General features: G+C 50.3%; 1 protein-coding gene across 1 annotated transcript in view; it reads left to right on the top strand.

Moving 5' to 3' along the window:
- Positions 1-17,645, top strand: part of LOC129714322 (transcription activator BRG1-like) — a 77,949-nt gene that overhangs the window by 6,839 nt on the left and 53,465 nt on the right. The window contains 10 exon segments of the mRNA XM_055663860.1: positions 809-1,061; positions 3,497-3,629; positions 4,778-5,152; positions 8,682-8,780; positions 10,747-10,973; positions 10,975-11,006; positions 11,656-11,782; positions 14,041-14,214; positions 15,267-15,440; positions 16,213-16,380. Of these exon segments, the coding sequence (XP_055519835.1) occupies positions 840-1,061; positions 3,497-3,629; positions 4,778-5,152; positions 8,682-8,780; positions 10,747-10,973; positions 10,975-11,006; positions 11,656-11,782; positions 14,041-14,214; positions 15,267-15,440; positions 16,213-16,380 (1,731 nt within the window). The 5' untranslated portion in view covers positions 809-839.

The following is a 17,645-nucleotide window of genomic DNA, read 5'->3' as shown; positions in this document are numbered from 1 at the left end:
TCTGCATTGGTAACCAGCATAAAGTGGTGACAATAATAACCTTAACTTGCCAGGTAATTAATCATAGCATGGAAATAGGCCCTTCGGCTCAGCTTGCCCATGGCAACCAACATGCCCCATCAACACTAGTCCCACCTGCCTACGTTTGGCCCCTATCCCTCTAAACCTGTCCTATCCATGTACCTGTTTAATTGTTTCTTAAACATTGCAATAGTCCCTGCCTCAACCACCTCCTTCCATACACCCATTGTGTGAAAAGTTTACCCCTCAGATCCCTATTAAATGTTTCACTTTAAACCTGTCCTCTGGTTCTCGGAGGCAAGCGGCTGGAATATGTTAACTGAAAGCAGCTGAATACAAATGAGGGGAACCTGAGAAAAGAAATGAGTTAGTTTGTTTAGTTTATTGTACTGTAGTAATGTACATAACTGGAGTATCTATGGTGTATGGGCCTTGGTATGTAACAGACTGCTTTAAGGTAGGCGCAATGGTGTAGATCATTTAAAAAATAATCAATTATTGGGATATGTCATAAAATCAGTCAATTATTGGGATTAGATTCATTAACAGCATGGAACCAGGCTCCTCGGCCCACTGACTCCATACCAACCACACATTAAGTGATTCTCAACCAATTCCATCTGAAGAAGGGTCTCAACATGAAACATTACCGATCCATGTTCTCCCAGGATGCTGCCTGACCCGCTGAGTTACTCCAGCATTGTGTGTCTTTGTTTTTTACCCCAGCACTTGCAATTCCTTGTCTCTACATTCTGTGGTTAAACCCTGTCTTTCTTTCTGTCGGCAGGCAGTGATTTGTCAGAGGGTGCTGCTGGAAGATGTCCACTCCGGACCCTCCGATGGGAGGCACACCTCGCCCAGGGCCCTCCCCGGGACCAGGCCCCTCGCCGGGCTCCATGCTGGGCCCCAGCCCCGGCCCCTCACCCGGGTCGGCACACAGTATGATGGGCCCCAGCCCTGGGCCTCCATCCTCTGCTCACTCCATGACACCTCAGGGACCCGGGGGATACCCTGCGGAGAGCATCCATCAGCTTCATAAGGTATGGTATGGAGCTTTATTGTCACTTGTACCGAGGTACAGTGAAATTCATTCTCGTACACAGTTCAGTACAAATATCACTATACATAAGCATTTGGATACAAGATAGACACAAAAGGCTGGAGTAACTCAGTGGGACAGGCAGCATCTATGGAGAGAAGGAATGGGTGACGTTTCGGGTCGAGTCCCTTCTTCAGACTGCAGACTGGTCTGAAGAAGGGTCTTAACCCAAACGTCTCTCTATAGATGCTGCCTGTCCAGCTGAGTTACATCAGCTTTTTGTGTCCATCTTTGGTTTAAACTAGTTCCTTCCTATACAGCACTAAGATACATCTTAGGATAAGCATCTCAGATATAGTACAATTGTGTAGCAGTATTACGCTGAAACAGTATACAGAGTTGCCGGTTTGGCGCCATTTTCAAGTCCCAGTCGTTGTCAGTACAGGGATGAAGGCCGGTTGCAGGGTCGGCCTGGCCGGTCTGCTCACCAGCCCTCCGACCGACTCCTTCCATTCTGGGCGGGCAAACCCGAATATGTAAACTATAAACAATATAATAAACGGAAAAAGAAAGTATATATGTGTGCGTGTGGGTGTATAGACATGTATAGACATATATGTATGCATAACATATATGTGTATAATATACATTTATGCATGTGTGTGCATAGACATACATACACATATAGAGTATATATATATATATATATATATATATATACATACACATACGTGTGTATGTGTGTATATAAAGTAGACAAAAATGCTGGAGAAACTCAGCAGGACAGGCAACATCTACGGAGCGAAGGAAGTAGGCAACGTTTCAGGTCGAGACCCTTCTTCAGAGTGACAGATCAGTGTGAAGAAGGGTCTCGACTCGAAACGCCCCCCATTCCTTCTTTCCAGAGATGCCTGTCCCACTGAGTTACTCCAGCATTTTGTGTCTATCACTGAGTAGAGAAGTTGGGAGGTCACGTTACAGTTATACAAGACATTGGTGAGGCCACATTGGCCTTACTAATGGTTAACACACACGAGAGAGGGGAAAATGACTTTCCCATCATTTTTAAATCCCAACTGGTCTGGTTTGGAAAGTTTGCAAGAAGCAGAGCTGAGGAGAATCTTGAAAAGGAAGTTACATAGATTCTTTAAATAGTTCAGGGCTTAGGGAACGAGAACATGACTGTTTGCACATTAAACACACTGGTACAAGCACGATGGGACAAATACTTCCTTCATACCTGCAAGATTCAATATATTTGGAAATTGTAAGCAACATTCTGCATATAGTCTGGCAGTTTAATTTGGCATCAGTAACCTCTGCTACATGGCATTACAGTGCAATAAACTGAATGTAAAGCATGTAAAGATCCACATTTTCCTGCCTGCATCCTGTCTGAATTTTTATTCTCGGGCATGCTACTTATGATCAACATAACCCTCAATGTTATGCCCACATCACTCTGCACTATATTCCTGTATATCATGTTCTACCATACTCTTCCCTATACATAGTGTTTGTATAATGCCCTAATCTATGAGACCTCTTAGAAAAGCACCTTAGCCATCATACTTTACTGTGTATCACCTTGATCACGCATAACATTCAGTATATAAACCAGAACTACTACACCTCTCATGGGCACTGTGAGCATGACATGGTGACGCAGCGGTAGAATTGCTGCCTAACAGCGGATTCGACCTGACTATGGTTGCTGTCTGTATGGAATTTGTACATTCTCCCCATGACCGTGTGGGTTTCCTCCGGGTGCTCCGGTCTCCTCCAAAAGCGTCCCCAAAGACGTACAGGTTTGTAGGTTAATTGGCAAGGAGACACACAGACACATGGAGACACACACGCACATGTACACACACACGCGCACACACACAGACAGAGACACACACACACAGACAGACACATGTGCAGACACTGACATTGACACACACACACAGAGGCACATACACACACATATATACATGCACATACACACACAGATTCATACACACGCACATTCATACACACGAATATTCATACACACGCACATACATACACACGCACATATATACATGCACATACATACACACACACGCATTCATACACACACACATATACACACGCACATACATGTACACACACATACATACACACCTGCACACACATACATATGCATACACACATACATATACACACACACACATACACACACATACATATGTATGCACATACATATATACACACACACACACACACACACACACACACACACACACACACACACAAACCCTTCCTCGTTGTCGTTGCCTCTGTTTGCTGGGGGATGTCCAGCTCCACACAGTACCAGCAGGCTGTGATATAGGTGGGTGGGCCGGGGCTGTGTGCTGCAGCTCTCTGCTGCTGGAAGGGTTCACTGCCTCCCAACGTCTTGTTTCTCCGCAGGCGATGGAGTCGATGCACGAGAAGGTGATGCCCGAGGATGCGCGCTTCAGTCAGATGAAGACCATGGGCATGAGGCCAGGAGCAAACAGCGGGATGGGACCACCACCCAGCCCCATGGACCAGCATTCGCAAGGTGCGACACTTACAACACAACACCGCCCCTTTGTCTCATATTTAACACAACACATAATTCCACCGGTGATACCTATAATGTTCTCTCATCTTTTGATCTTCCACTTCTCAATCTTCCCTTTGCTCTGCCTCTTGTGCTTGTCTTTGACTTGATTGTGTTTAGGTATACATGTCCACCACCAATTTTTGGTCTCCCTTGGCTGCAGAGCCTTGCTGGATTCTCCGTTTAGCCGGATCAACCGAGGTCAAGGCCTTGGGGGCTTTGTGTACAAAGTCGGCTGCAGAAGTCAGCCATGCAAACGGATCTGCTAGCTCCAGCCAGGCTAAGGAATTCCAGAGCCCTGACTGCAGGGGGCAACTTCCACCCACTGATCGGCCTATAATCCTCGTCCATATTCCCAATTTCAATTCCCTGTGGCACCAGAACACATTGGTCCTCTGAAGCAACTCAGTGGATCAGGCAGCATCTGTGGGAGGAATGGACAGGCTAAGTTTCAGATTGGGACCATTCTTAAGTCTAAAATGTCACCTGTCCATGCCTTCCACAGATGCTACTGAGTTACTCCGGCACCTTGTGTTTTACTCTAGTTTCCAGCATCTGCAGAGCCTTGTCTCTACATAGCTTTATCTGCCTGGATCTTTATCCCTAGAATTCAGCCACTATGCAGTGCCTTGTCCCAACTTCCTCTCCTTTACCTCTCTGACTGGGCGGCACTGTAGCACAGCGGTAGAGCTGCTGCCTGACAGTGCCAGAGACCCGGGTTCCATCCTCACTACTGGTGCTGTCTGCAAGGAGTTTATATATTCTTCCTCTGACTGCTTGGGTTTTCTCTGGATGCTCCACACTCCACAAAGACGTACAGGTTTGTAGGTTAATTGGCTTTGGTTACATTTGTAACTTGTTACTAGTGTGTGTAGGATAGTGTTAGTGCACGGGGTGATTGCTAGTCGGCATGGGCTGAAGGGCCTGTTTCCCCGCTGTACCTCTAAAGAATTGATAGCCTTTCTTCTAATATTACGTGCTGCTGATTGAGGTCAGGTTTGGTGATACTTCCTTGACCATTTTGTGTTGCTGATGTGTATGTGAGCTACTGCAAGTATAAAGAACATGTTGCACAGATGTAACCTGCCACTATCCTTCACTTTCAGGTTACCCCTCTCCTCTGGGGGGTCCGGAGCATGCCCCCAGCCCCGTGCCCGCCAATGGTCCGCCGTCAGGACCACCCATGCCCACCGGACCAGGGGGTCTCCCCATGGATGGAGGGGAGATCCAGAGCGTGGGGCAGCAGAACCGTGGACCCTCGCCATTCAACCAGGGCCAGCTTCACCAGTTGCGGGCACAGATCATGGCGTACAAGATGCTGGCGAGAGGGCAGCCCATCCCGGACCACCTCCAGCTGGCAGTGCAAGGGAAGAGACCCCCACCTGGGATGCAGCAGCAGATGCAGTCTCTACCTCCCCCCTCCATCCCCGTCACTGGAACAGCATCTGTCCCCGCACCAGGGAACTACAACAGGCCACTCGGTAACGACCCCTTTCAACTCACGACGGCTCGCGCTTTTAATTTGTGTGGACTGCAATATTTGGAGCCTCGGTGTTCAGTTTGGATCACCCTGCATTGTAGCGCCACAGGTCCATTGACAAGGTCCAATGTCCGCAATGGGGTAGAGGTGAAGTATGGAAATGAGATATGGGTATGGGTAGTAGAATGGAGCAGCTGGGCTTGTACACTCTGGAGTTTAGAAGGATGAGAGGGTACTTCATTGAAACATAAGATTGTTAAGGGATTGGACACACTAGCGGCAGGTAAGATGTTCCCGATGTTGGGGGAGTCCAGAACCAAGGGGCCACAGTTTAAGAATAAGGAGTAAGCAATTTAGAATGGAGATGAGGAATCACTTTTTCTCACAGAGAGTGGTGAGTCTGTGGAATTCTCTGCCTAAGAGGGCATTGGAGGCAGGTTGTCTGGATGCTTTCAAGAGAGAGCTAGATAGGGCTCTTAAAAATAGCGGAGTTAGGGAATATGGGGAGGAGACAGGAACGGGTTCTGATTGGGGATGATCAGCCGTGATCACATTGAATGGCAATGCTGGCTCGAAGGGCCGAATGGCCTACTCCTGCACCTATTGTCTATTGTCTATTGTAAGCAGTACCATGACTTATGGAAGGACCGTTTAGAAGCCTGATAATAACAGTGTCTTCCACACTCCTGGTGCAGGGTAGATCTATGAGGATGTTGCCTGATCTGAAGGGCCTGAGCTGTATGGAGAGGTTGAGCAGGTCAAGACTTTGAAAGCTGGAGGCTGAGGGGTGATCTTACCGAGGTGTACACAATCGTAACGAGAATAGAGAGTCTACAGACTCAGGATAACCAGGATAGGGGAATCAAACACCAGAGTATATAAATTTAAGGTAACAAGGAAAAGATTTAAAAGGAACCTGAGAGGCAACTTTCTCACACACAGGGTGGCGGGCAGATGGAACGAGATGCCAGAGGAGATAGTTGAGGCAGGCACTATAACAGCATTTAAAAGGCATTTGAGCAGACACATGAATAGGAAAGAAGAGATTTAGAGGGACACAGGCAAATGGGACTAGTGTAGATGGAGCATCTTGGCCGGCATGGATGAGTTGGGCAGAAAGGCCTGCTTCCGTGCTGTATGACTCTGTGACTGCTAGCATTAGTCTGCTGGCCGAGCTTTAGTGAGACGTAAGGAACCTCTAGCCTGTGACTGATGAGAAATGTGCACTGGTCCCACCAACTCACCCGCTCATCATCCGAGCTCAAGTATTTAACGATCCACAATATTTGGCACTGCATGCAATACATTTATAACACAAGTTGCAAAATCCTTTATCATCAGGTGGCCCGGTTGCGCAGCTGTAGAGGCGCTGCCCCACAGTGCCAGATACCCGGGTTCCATCCTGACTACGAGTGCTGTCTGTACCGAATTTGTACGTTCTCCCTGTGACCGCGTGGGTTTTCCCCGGGTGCTCCGGTTTCCTCCCACACTCCAAAGACGTGCAGGTTTGTAGGTGAATTGGCTTTGGTATCATTGTAAATTGTCCCTAGTGTGTGTAGGATAGCATTAGCGTGAGTGGATCACTGGTCGGGACGGACTTGATGGGCCAAAGGGCCTGTTTCCGCACTGTATCTATAAACTAAACTGGAGAGAATGTCTGCCTTGCATCAGAGATGAGAATGGGGTGACGTGAATAATCTGTATGCCTGGAACTAGATGCTAAAACAAGAAACAAAAACAAGTGTGTGAGGATCGCTGGTCGGTGCAGACTCAGTGGGCCGAAGGGCCTGTTTCCGTGCTGTATCTCTGAACTTAGCTTATTAAATTAGCTTGGCTGAAAATGCTGCCAGACCAATAGATAGATGTGCTGCAGAACAAAATAATGATGGGTTTTGATGTGATAAGGGAAGAGAAACTGTTTAAATTGGCAGTAGCTGGAGGACACAGGTTGAGGATAATTGTCTAAAGAACCATAGGGAGTACAGGAGAATTTATTTTACACAGTTTATTATTTAGAACTGGCATGCAGTGTCGAAAGGGCCAGTGGAAGCAAATCCAATCATAACTTTCATAAAGGGATTGGAGAAATAGGAGGAAAAAGTTGGCAGGCTGGAACTAGCAGGGTAGTGGGACTAATTGGGAAGATAGTTGAAAGTGCATTCGGATACATGGCCTTGGTCACAGTTGTATAGCATAGAATCAGGCCATTTGGCTCAACTTGTCCATACCAAACAAGAGGTCCCATCTAAGCTAGCCCCATTTTCCTGCGTTTAGCCCATATCCCTATTAACCTGGCTCAACTAGCTTCTCTGGCACCTCCCTCTGAACCTTTCTTATCCACATAGCTGTCCAAATATCTTTAAAATGTTGTTATTGAACCTGCCGCAACTATTTCCTCTGAACTTCTTCCATATCCCCACCACCCTCTATAGTGTGATTCGTGGTGCAGCGGTAGAGTTGCTGCCTTACATCGCCAGAGACCCAAGTTTGATCCTAACTAAGTGTGCTGCCTGTCCGGTGTTGTACGATCTCCCTGTGACCGCTTAGGTTATCTCCGGGTGCTCCGGTTTCCTCCCACTCTCCAAAGGCTCACAGGTTGATTGGTTTTGGTAAGATTGTAAATTGTCCCCAGTGTGTAGGATGGTGCTGATGTACAAAATGAATTGTCGGCGAGGACTCTGTGGGACGAGGGTGTTTCCACGCTGTATCGTTAAAGTTTAAAGAGAGAACTCATTTATCGAATAGGAATTAAGAGGGATCTCAACCCAACATCACCCATTCCTTTTCTCCATAGCTGCTGCCTGACCCTCTGAGTTACTTCAACATTTTGTGTCTATCTTCGGTGAACTTTGTCTCTGGGAATGTTACGCTATATTGCTGAAATCTATATTCTGCACTCTGTATCTTTCTCTTTGCTCTATCTGTTGTACTTGGATTTGGTTTGGTTATACTTACATAAAATATTATCTGATTTCAATGGAGAGCATTCAAAGCAAAGCTTTTCACTGAATCTCAGGTACACGTCTTGGAATCATATTCATACAGCTTGGAAACAGGCCGTTTGGCCCAACTTGCCCATGCTGACCAACCTGCTCCATCTACACAAGTCCCACCTGCCTGCTGTAGGCCCATATCTTCTCTAAATCTATCCTATCCATGTACCTATCCAAATGCTACTTAAAAACAATTTGATGGACCCTGCTTCCAACTACCACCTCTGGCACTTGTTCCAACCTCTGGTTTTAAAAAAAGGTTATCCTACAGGTTCCCATTTAACTTTCCGCCCCCCCATCACTTTAAACCTATGTCCTCTGGTTCTCGATTCCCCGGGAAATGATAAACCTAAACCCTACTGGTAAAGAAAGAACCGTTTGGCAGAAGCAATTGACCTGTTCCAGCACTTGCCAAATCTTGGATCCCCCACTTCCTCCTGCTCTGTTTATCTTTATTTCATCCGCATCTCTGCACCTGCTTTGATTTTGACTTTCTCCTTTCTTTCCCCCCTTCCCCCCGTCGCCTCTGTGTCACAGGCATGGCAGGATCCAACATGATGCCCCCTGGATCTGCTGGGGTCAACCAGGGAATGCAGTGCCAGCCACCCAGTGGCCCGTGCAAACCCTGGCCGGAAGGTAAGGCCCTGAGATACATAGAAACATAGGTGCAGGAGTAGGCCATTCAGCCCTTCGAGCTTGCACCGCCATTCAATATGATCATGGCTGATATCCACATTCCAGCTTTTCCCCCATATTCCTTCATTCTAGCCCGAAGAGCAAAGTTTAACCCTCTCTTGAAAACATCCAGAGAATTGGCCTCCACTGCCTTCTGTGGCTTCTTGGGACCATTGCCGGGGTATCTCACAGAGAGTCAAAGTGATGGGACCGTTCACAAAGCTCGTACTCTGCTTGATAAGTGATAGGAGCAGAAACAGGCCATTCGACCCATCATTGAATCATGGCTGATCTATCTTTCCCTCTCAACTCCATTCTCCTGCTTTCTCCCCCATATTTCCAGACACCCGTACTAATCAAATATCTATCAATCTCTGCCTCCTGGCCCCCACAGCCTTCTGAGGCAACAAATAATCCACAGATTCACCACCTTCTGGCCAGAGAAATTCCACCCATCTCCTTAAAGGTACGTCCTTTAATTCTGAGGCTATGACCTCTGGTCCTAGACTCTCCCACCAGTGGAAACATCCACTCCACATCTACTTTATCCAGGCCTTTCACTATTCAGTAGGTTTCAATGAGGTCCCCCCCTCATCCTTCTACCTTGTGGCTCAAAGTTGCGAGGAGTTTTTTAAACAGTCACAGAGTCGAACAACACAGGAACAGGCCCTTCAGCCCATCAAGACCATACCAACCACCAGCCACCCATTGACACTAATCCCATTTTTTATTCTCACCGACACACTGGGGACAGTTTACAAAGGTCCATTAGCCAGGCGTGGGTTTGAGAAGTGGGAGGAAACCCTCGTCCAGACTCCACACTATCATCCCCTGAGGTTGGGATCGAACCCAGGTCTCCAGAGCTGGGAAGCAGTGGATCCTTTAACTGTGCCGCGATGCTGTCCTTCTGATGAGGAGAGAGGTGTAGAAAGTGTAGTGAGTTTGATTTCAACGACACAAAGTGCTGGAGTAACTCAGCGGATCCGGCAGCATCGTTGGAGAACATGGATCGGTGACGTTTCAGGTGTTAGGGCGGCACGGTGGCGCAGCGGTAGAGTTACTGCCTTACAGCACCAGAAACCTGGGCTCGATCCTGACTACGGGTGCTGTCTGTACAGAGTTTGTATGTTCTCACCATGATCTTGTGGGGTTTTTCCCGGGTGCTCTGGTTTCCTCCCACACTCCAAAGACATACAGGTTTGTAGGTTAATTGGCTTTGGTAAAATTATAAATTGTCCCTAGTGTGTGTAGGATAGTGTTAGTGTACGGGGATTGTTGATCAACGCATACACGGTAGACCAAAGGGTCTGTTTCAGCCCTGTATCTCTAAACTAAATTAAACTACACATAATGTGGGGGGGTGGGGGGAGATACGTTCAAATGCAGCAACAAGAGTGGAAACGTTGTAGGGTATTGTCTGCACGGAGTTTTTATGTTCTCCCACGTGGGTTTTCTCCAGATTTCTCCCACACTCCAAAGACGTACAGGTTTGTAGGTGAATTAGGCTTCAATTAATAGTAAATTACCCCTAGTGTGTAGGATAGTGTTAGTGTACGGGGTGATCGCTGGTCGGCGTGGACATGGTGGGCCGAAGGGCCTGTTTCTATGATGGATCTCTATAAAGTCCAGAAATAATGATGGGATAGGGGAGGTGGGGTATGATGAGGGGGATGTGGAGGAGGAGGATGGGTAGGAAGGAACTGCAGGTGCTGGTTTAAACCGAAGATAGACACAAAATGCTGGAGTAACTCAGCGGGACAGACAGCATCTCTGGTGAGAAGGAATGGGTGATAGTGATTGGTGCTGACTGACTGGGGGGGGGGGGGGAGGGAGGGAGGGGGGAGAAGGGGGGGGGGAGGGGGAGTGGGTACAGCCGCCACGAACCTGGACTTTATCCTCACTCTCTCCCACCATCTCTGTCTTGCAGCTCCCATGGCCAACGCCACGACCCCCACCACAGCCCCGCAGAAGTTGGCACCCCCACAGGCCACGGGCCGCCCTTCGCCCGCCGCGCCTGCCGTGCCCCCCCGCGCCTCTCCGGTGATGCCTCCCCAGACGCAGTCGCCGGGGCAACCCGCCCAGCCCCCCCCCATGGTGCATCACCACCAGAAGCAGAACCGCATCACTCCCATACAGAAGCCTCGAGGCCTCGACCCCCGTCGAACTGCTGCAGGAGCGCGAATACCGGTGAGGAGTCGTGCACCATACCCCTCCCCTCTCCTCTTCCCCCCCCCCCCCCCCCCCCTTCACACACCTACCCCAGTGCCCTCTTTCCCCACCCAACCCCCTCCCTCAACCCCACCTCACACATCTCCCACAACCCCTTTCCCCACCCAACCCCCTTCCCCCTCCTCCCCCAACCCCCTCATTCCCCATCCGCTCTCCTCCCCATCCCCCCACACACACCTCCCCCAACCCCCTCCTTCGCCACCCTCCCCCAACCACATCCTCCTCACGCCAACCCCCATCTTTCCCCACCCTCCCCAACCCACCTTCCCCCTTCCCTCCTCCCCTAACCCCTCTTCCCCCCATCCCCTCTCCTCCCCCTCACACACCTCCCCCCCCGACCTCCCCCAACCTCTCTCACCCCCCCTCCCCAACCCCAACCTCCTCACCCCCGACCCCCTCATCATCATCATCCCCACCCCACCCCTCTCCTCCTCCACTTCATCCATCCTGGGTCTCTGGCCCTTTGGTGCCACTGCGCCACCACGCCGCCCTGAAATGATGCCCCTGCACAGGATCCAACTGGGACCATTTCACCCGTGAAGCGAACGTGATAACCGCTACTCCACGGAAACCGCCACTGCTAATGTTGAATTGTGTCAATTGCCAGGCTGCAAGCACGGATCTCCCATCGGATCCAGGAGTTGGAAAACCTCCCCGGTTCACTGGCAGGAGATCTCCGCACCAAAGCCACCATCGAGCTCAAAGCCCTGCGGCTCCTTAACTTCCAGAGGCAGGTTTGTATTGGACCAGGGAAGTTGTGCCTTCACGTCTGGTATTGTCCTGTAGCTGTGGCCCCGGCTGTCTACAAGTAACAAGATTAACAAATGCACCTTAATGGGCCTTTCCCACTTACGCGACTTTTTCGGCGACTGCCAGCACCCGTCATAGGTCGTTGCAGGTCGCCGAAAATTTTCAGCATGTTAAAAATCCAGCGGCGACCAGAACAAGGTACGACTCTTTGGGCGACTACTCTCGACCATACAGGCTTCACCCCGCGACATGTCACCAGGGTGTCGCCTGTATGGTCGTGAGTAGTCTCCTAGTCACCTAAAGTATCGTAGTGTCGTTCTGGTCGCCCCTGAATTTTCAACATGTGTTGACATTTTTCGGCAAACTATGACAGGTGCTGACAGTCACCGAAAAAGTCGCGTGTGGAACAGGCCCTTTAGTTTAGAGATACAGTGCGGAAACAGGCCCTTCGGCCCACCAGGGCCGAAAGGGTTATTTCCACGCTTTCTATATAAAGTCTAAACTATGGTTGACCAAAGCCCATCCGATTCAGACTTTAAATGAATCCACCCAGGTTAATTGCCATTTGCAGAAGTGCTTACAAATTTCGCTCTGAAATACTAGATCTAATCTGCAGGACAAGTGTAAAATGCCAGGTTCGATCCTGACCTCGGGTGCAGTCTATGTGGAGTTTGCACACTCTCCCTAACACCACATGGGTTTCCTCTGGATGCTCCGGTTTCCTCCCACACCCCAAAGACGTGCGGATTTGTAGGCAAATTGCCCCTCGTGTGCAGGGAGTGGATAAAAAAGAGGGATAACATCGAACTAGTATGAACGGGTGATCGATGGTCGGCGTGGATTTAGTGGGCCGAAGGGCCTGTTTCCACGCTGTATCTTTCAAGCAACACTGTGAGAGGGTAATTTCAAGGACTTTGACATTATGGTTATAAGTACATAATCTTCCTTAGATAATATGGTAACTTTTGTGGTACTTTTTAAGGAGCTAATAGCATTTTGGTTCAATCAAAGCTCAGGTTGCAGGAAGCTGCAGTACCTAAATAGTACAGATGGTGTCAGCACTGTGTTTCTAGTTGCTCTAGCGCTCAGCTGCACCACCCACAGGTACGATTTGGCAGTGCAGCTTAATCAGTTGGTTCAAAATGATAGGAAACAAGGAACTGCAGATGTTGCAAACGTGAACAATAGTTACAAAGTACTGGAGTAACTCAGCAGGTCAGGCCGCCTCTCTGGAGAATATGGATAGGTGACGTTTCAGCACAAGCGTCTGCCGGGTCCTGACCTGAAACATGGCCTATCCATGTTCTCCAGAGATGCTGCCTGACCTGCTGAGTTACTCCAGCACTGGTTAAATAGGATGTTTTCGAGTCAAACAAACATCCTCATGAAGTGGTTAAGGCAGGTTGAATAACATGTAAAAGACATTTAGGTACATGGATGGCAAAGGTTTAGTGGGGATATTTATTTTAGAGATACTGCGTGGAAACAGACCCTTCAGCCCACTAAGTCCATACTGGCCGGCTATCCCCGCAAATTAGGGACAATTTACATGCTAGGGACAATTTACCAATTACACCAAGCCATTGAACTTACACTTCACTTCTTTGGAGTGTGGGAGGAAATTGAAGATCTAGGAGAAAACCCATGCATGTCACAAGGAGAACGTACAAACTCCGTACAGATGGCACCTGTAGTCGGAATTGAACCAGGGTCTCTGGCACTATAAGGTAGCAAGTCTGCCGCTGTGCCACTGTGCCGTATATGATCCAAAACGTGGGTAAATGGGACTCGCATGGATGGGGCATGTTTAGTCGGCATGGACGAGTTGGGCCGAAGGGCCTGTTTCTGTGCTGCATGATTGGGTTGTGGCCTTCATCCTTCAGTGAGCATGGCAAGCATGGGGATGGTTACACAGAAAAGCTGGAGAAACTCAGCGGGTGCAGCAGCATCTATGGAGCGAAGGAAATAGGCAACGTTTCGGGCCGAAACCCTTCTTCAGACTGAAGAAGGGTTTCGGCCCGAAACGTTGCCTATTTCCTTCGCTCCATAGATGCTGCTGCACCCGCTGAGTTTCTCCAGCTTTTCTGTGTAACCTTCGATTCTCCAGCATCTGCAGTTCCCTCTTAAAAGCATGGGGATGGGATGGCTTTGAGGGGTTGCGGGCATCACTCGTGGGTGTATGGCGGCGCGCGTTGTTCCCGTTGGCTGTGACGAGCCTCCCGTGCGTTTGTATTTTTGCCAGCTGCGCCAGGAGGTGGTGGTGTGCATGCGGAGGGACACCGCGCTGGAGACGGCGCTCAACGCCAAAGCCTACAAGCGCAGCAAGCGGCAGTCGCTGCGCGAGGCGCGGATCACAGAGAAACTGGAGAAGCAGCAGAAGATCGAGCAGGAGCGGAAACGCCGGCAGAAGCACCAGGTGAATATGAACGTCGGAGCAGAGAATCGAGACCATTGTCGACACGGGCAGCCTCTCTATGGAGAGCTTGTCCCTCACCTACTGTGACACAATTCAATCGTTCAGTGGTATGAATTAATGAATGAATGTGACAATTCACTGTTTGAGTTTGTTTTTCATACCCAAGGGTATGCAAAGAGTTGCTACATAAAGGGCGGCGACATGGTTGCAAAGTACCCCATTTTACACAAACCATCTATTTGTGGTCCCCCTTTCATTCTCAGCGTTCCTCCTTTGCTCCAACGTCCAGCACACGCGTGGCCCGTCCTCAACCACCGACAACATCCTCGATCTCGACCCCTCCATCCCGTCCTCAACCCGCCAGCGCCCCTCATCGCCCGCCCGCCTGATCCCCTGAACAACTGCAACCGGGTCCACTCTTGACGCTTCCCTGGCACCGACCCAGAGTCCGGCCACGAGGATCCAGCTTTTCTGCCGCCCTCTGGGAGGCATCTGCCGCCCACGACCGTGGGGTCCATCACATGTGTAAAGTGCCAACATGGTGAAATTATTTTTCATGCAAACAGCTCAGTAGAGTATTGCCACCCCCCCCCCATCTAGCAAATGTACAGAAATAGTCCGCATGCAAGAGGTGTCATGTTTTGGCGGCATTTCCAAAGTCCACGCTCTAATTCTCCTGTTCCAAGCTGTTGCTGGACCTCCAGCCATCGCCTTCCTTGGACACCAGGTGCCTTCCCCACCCACCTTTGTTCCCCGAGGGGGGGGGGGGGGGGGATATCCCCCCGCAGCTGACCTCCAGGGCCCGGCCCCTTCCCCTCTCCTTTGGTCTCACTCCTTGCCCATCGCATTCTCCCAGTCTTCAGAAAGTGATCAGGGGCCGGCTCCTTCTGAAACTACAATCTGTTGGACAATAGGTGCGGGAGTGGGCCATTTGGCCTTTCGAGCCAGCACCGCCATTCACTGTGATCATGGCTGATCATCCACAATTAGTGCCTGTACGTTGATCTTTGTGAGCGGCCCCCGACTGATGCCGCCACTTGTTCTTGCTCCAGGAATACCTCAACAGCATCCTGCAGCATGCCAAGGACTTCAAAGAGTATCACCGCTCCATCACAGGCAAGATGCAGAAGCTGACCAAGGCCGTGGCCACCTACCACGCCAATACCGAGCGCGAGCAGAAGAAGGAGAACGAGCGCATCGAGAAGGAGAGGATGCGCAGGCTGATGGTGAGTAGCAGCCGCCCCCTCCCATCCCCACCGGCCCACTGGGCACCCACACAGAGACACACACCCGGGGGACGGTACACGCATACCATCTTCACCCATGGGTTGTATCAGCGCTGAGTCCCATCCTGCACACCAACCTGCTTCATGCAGGGGTCGAAGGAGAAACAAGGCACAGGGCGATTCATTGGGACAGCAATATTGTCCTGTGGTTACACTGGTGGCGTATGAAATGTTGAAACCACCCCCTGTCTCTCACTCTCTCTTTCTCCCTTATTTCCCTTCTCCATCCCCTCTCTATCTCTCCCGTCTCTCTCTTGCTCCCTCTCTGCCTCTCCCCCGCTCCTTCTCCCCCACTCTCCCCTTTTCCCGCTGCCTTTCTCCCCGCGCACCCCCACACATCCTCACACCCTCTCTCCTGGCCCCCTCTCTCCCGGCCCCCTCTCTCCCCCCCCTCTCTCTCCCCGCCCTCTCTCCCCCCCCCCCCCCTCTCTCCCATCCCCCTCTCTCCCGTCCCCCTCTCTCCCTCCCCCCTCTCTCCCGCCCTCTCTCCCCCTCTCTCTCCCTCCCCCCATCCATCTCTCCCCGCTCCCCTCCTCTCCCCCTCCCCCTCTCCCTCCCTCTCCCTGCCCCCCCCCCCTGCCTCCCCTCTCCCCCTCTCCCCCTCTTCCCCGCCCCCTCTCGCCTTCCCCCCCACCTCCCCTTCTCTCTCTCTCACTTCCTGCCTTCCTCTCCCTCTATCTACCCTTCTTTCCCCCCCCCCGCCCCCCTCCAGGCAGAGGATGAGGAAGGCTACCGCAAGCTGATCGACCAGAAGAAGGATCGGCGCCTGGCCTACCTGCTGCAACAGACGGACGAGTACGTGGCCAACCTGACGGAGCTGGTGCGGCAGCACAAGGCAGCCCAGGCCGCCAAGGAGAAGAAAAAGAAAAAGAAGAGGAAGGTTGGTGAAGCAGTTACTCCAGCGGGAGCCCGTCGGAGGGACACGGCACCTCACAGCGTCTTACCTGGAGGAAAGACTTGGATTAGTTGCCTCTTTCACAACTACTAGTCCAAGCCTGATGGAGTCTAATGAAGGGTCCCGACCCGAAGCGTTTATCCGTTTACTCCCACCATAACTGACCCACCAGCACTCTGTACCAGCCATTGAGGTTTAGAGATACTGCGCGGAAATAGGCTCTCCGGCGCACCGCGTCTACGCCGACCAGCGATCCCCGCACATGATCACTATCCCACATACTAACAACGTTACAATTACACCAAGCCAATTAGTCTACAAACCTGTACATCTTTGTAGTGTGGGAGTAAACCGGAGCACCCGGGGGAAAAGCCACACGGTCACAGGGAGAACGTCCAAACTCCGTACAGACAGAACTGGTAGTCAGGATGGAACCCGGTTATCTGGCGCTGTAAGGCAGCAACTCTACCGCAGCGCCACCGTGATGCCCTCGTCCCAAATCACTTCACATCTCGTTACTAGGCCCACGCGATCTCCCACTGGCCATTTTAACTCTCCTTCCAATTCCCACACTGATATCTCTGTCCTCGGCCTCCTCCATTGTCAGAGTGAGGCCACACACACAAATTGGAGGAACAGCATCTCGTATTTCTCTTGGGCAGCTTAAAACCTGGCGGTATGAACATTGAAGTCTAATTTTATATAACCTCTACTGACATTCCTCTTTCACCCCCCCCTTCTCCCTTTGCCTCCCTTCCTCAGCAAATATCAACCTCATTGGAGACCCTCGGACTACCTTTACTTGGACTTTATTTTGCACTGAATGTTAGTTACGTTATTGCCTTTATCATGTATCTGTACGGTGGACAGTTTGATTGCAATCATGTATTGTCTTTCCGCTGGCTGGTTAGCACGACACAAAAGCTTTTCCCTGTACCTCGGTACACATGATAATAAACTCAACGAAACCAAATTAAACCAAATCAAACGAGTAAACTTCCACCCTGGGCAAAAGGCTGTGACTGTCTATCCTATCTATGCCTCTCATAATTTAATGTACAGCCTTGTCCTCTTCCTCCACTCCTACAGCCATGTCCTGTTCACTCAGAGTCAGGAGATCAGATTCAGATTCAAAACGTTATTGTCATTGTGCAGTGTACAGTTCAGAGACAACGAAATGCAGTTAGCATCTCACCCAGAATAATGGAACAGTAATATATATATATGTATATACAGTGGCCATAGTGCAA

Source organism: Leucoraja erinacea, chromosome 39 (genome assembly GCF_028641065.1).
Source record: "Leucoraja erinacea ecotype New England chromosome 39, Leri_hhj_1, whole genome shotgun sequence".
In the NCBI taxonomy this organism is placed as follows: domain Eukaryota; kingdom Metazoa; phylum Chordata; class Chondrichthyes; order Rajiformes; family Rajidae; genus Leucoraja; species Leucoraja erinaceus.
This window is presented reverse-complemented; position numbering and strand designations above follow the sequence as displayed.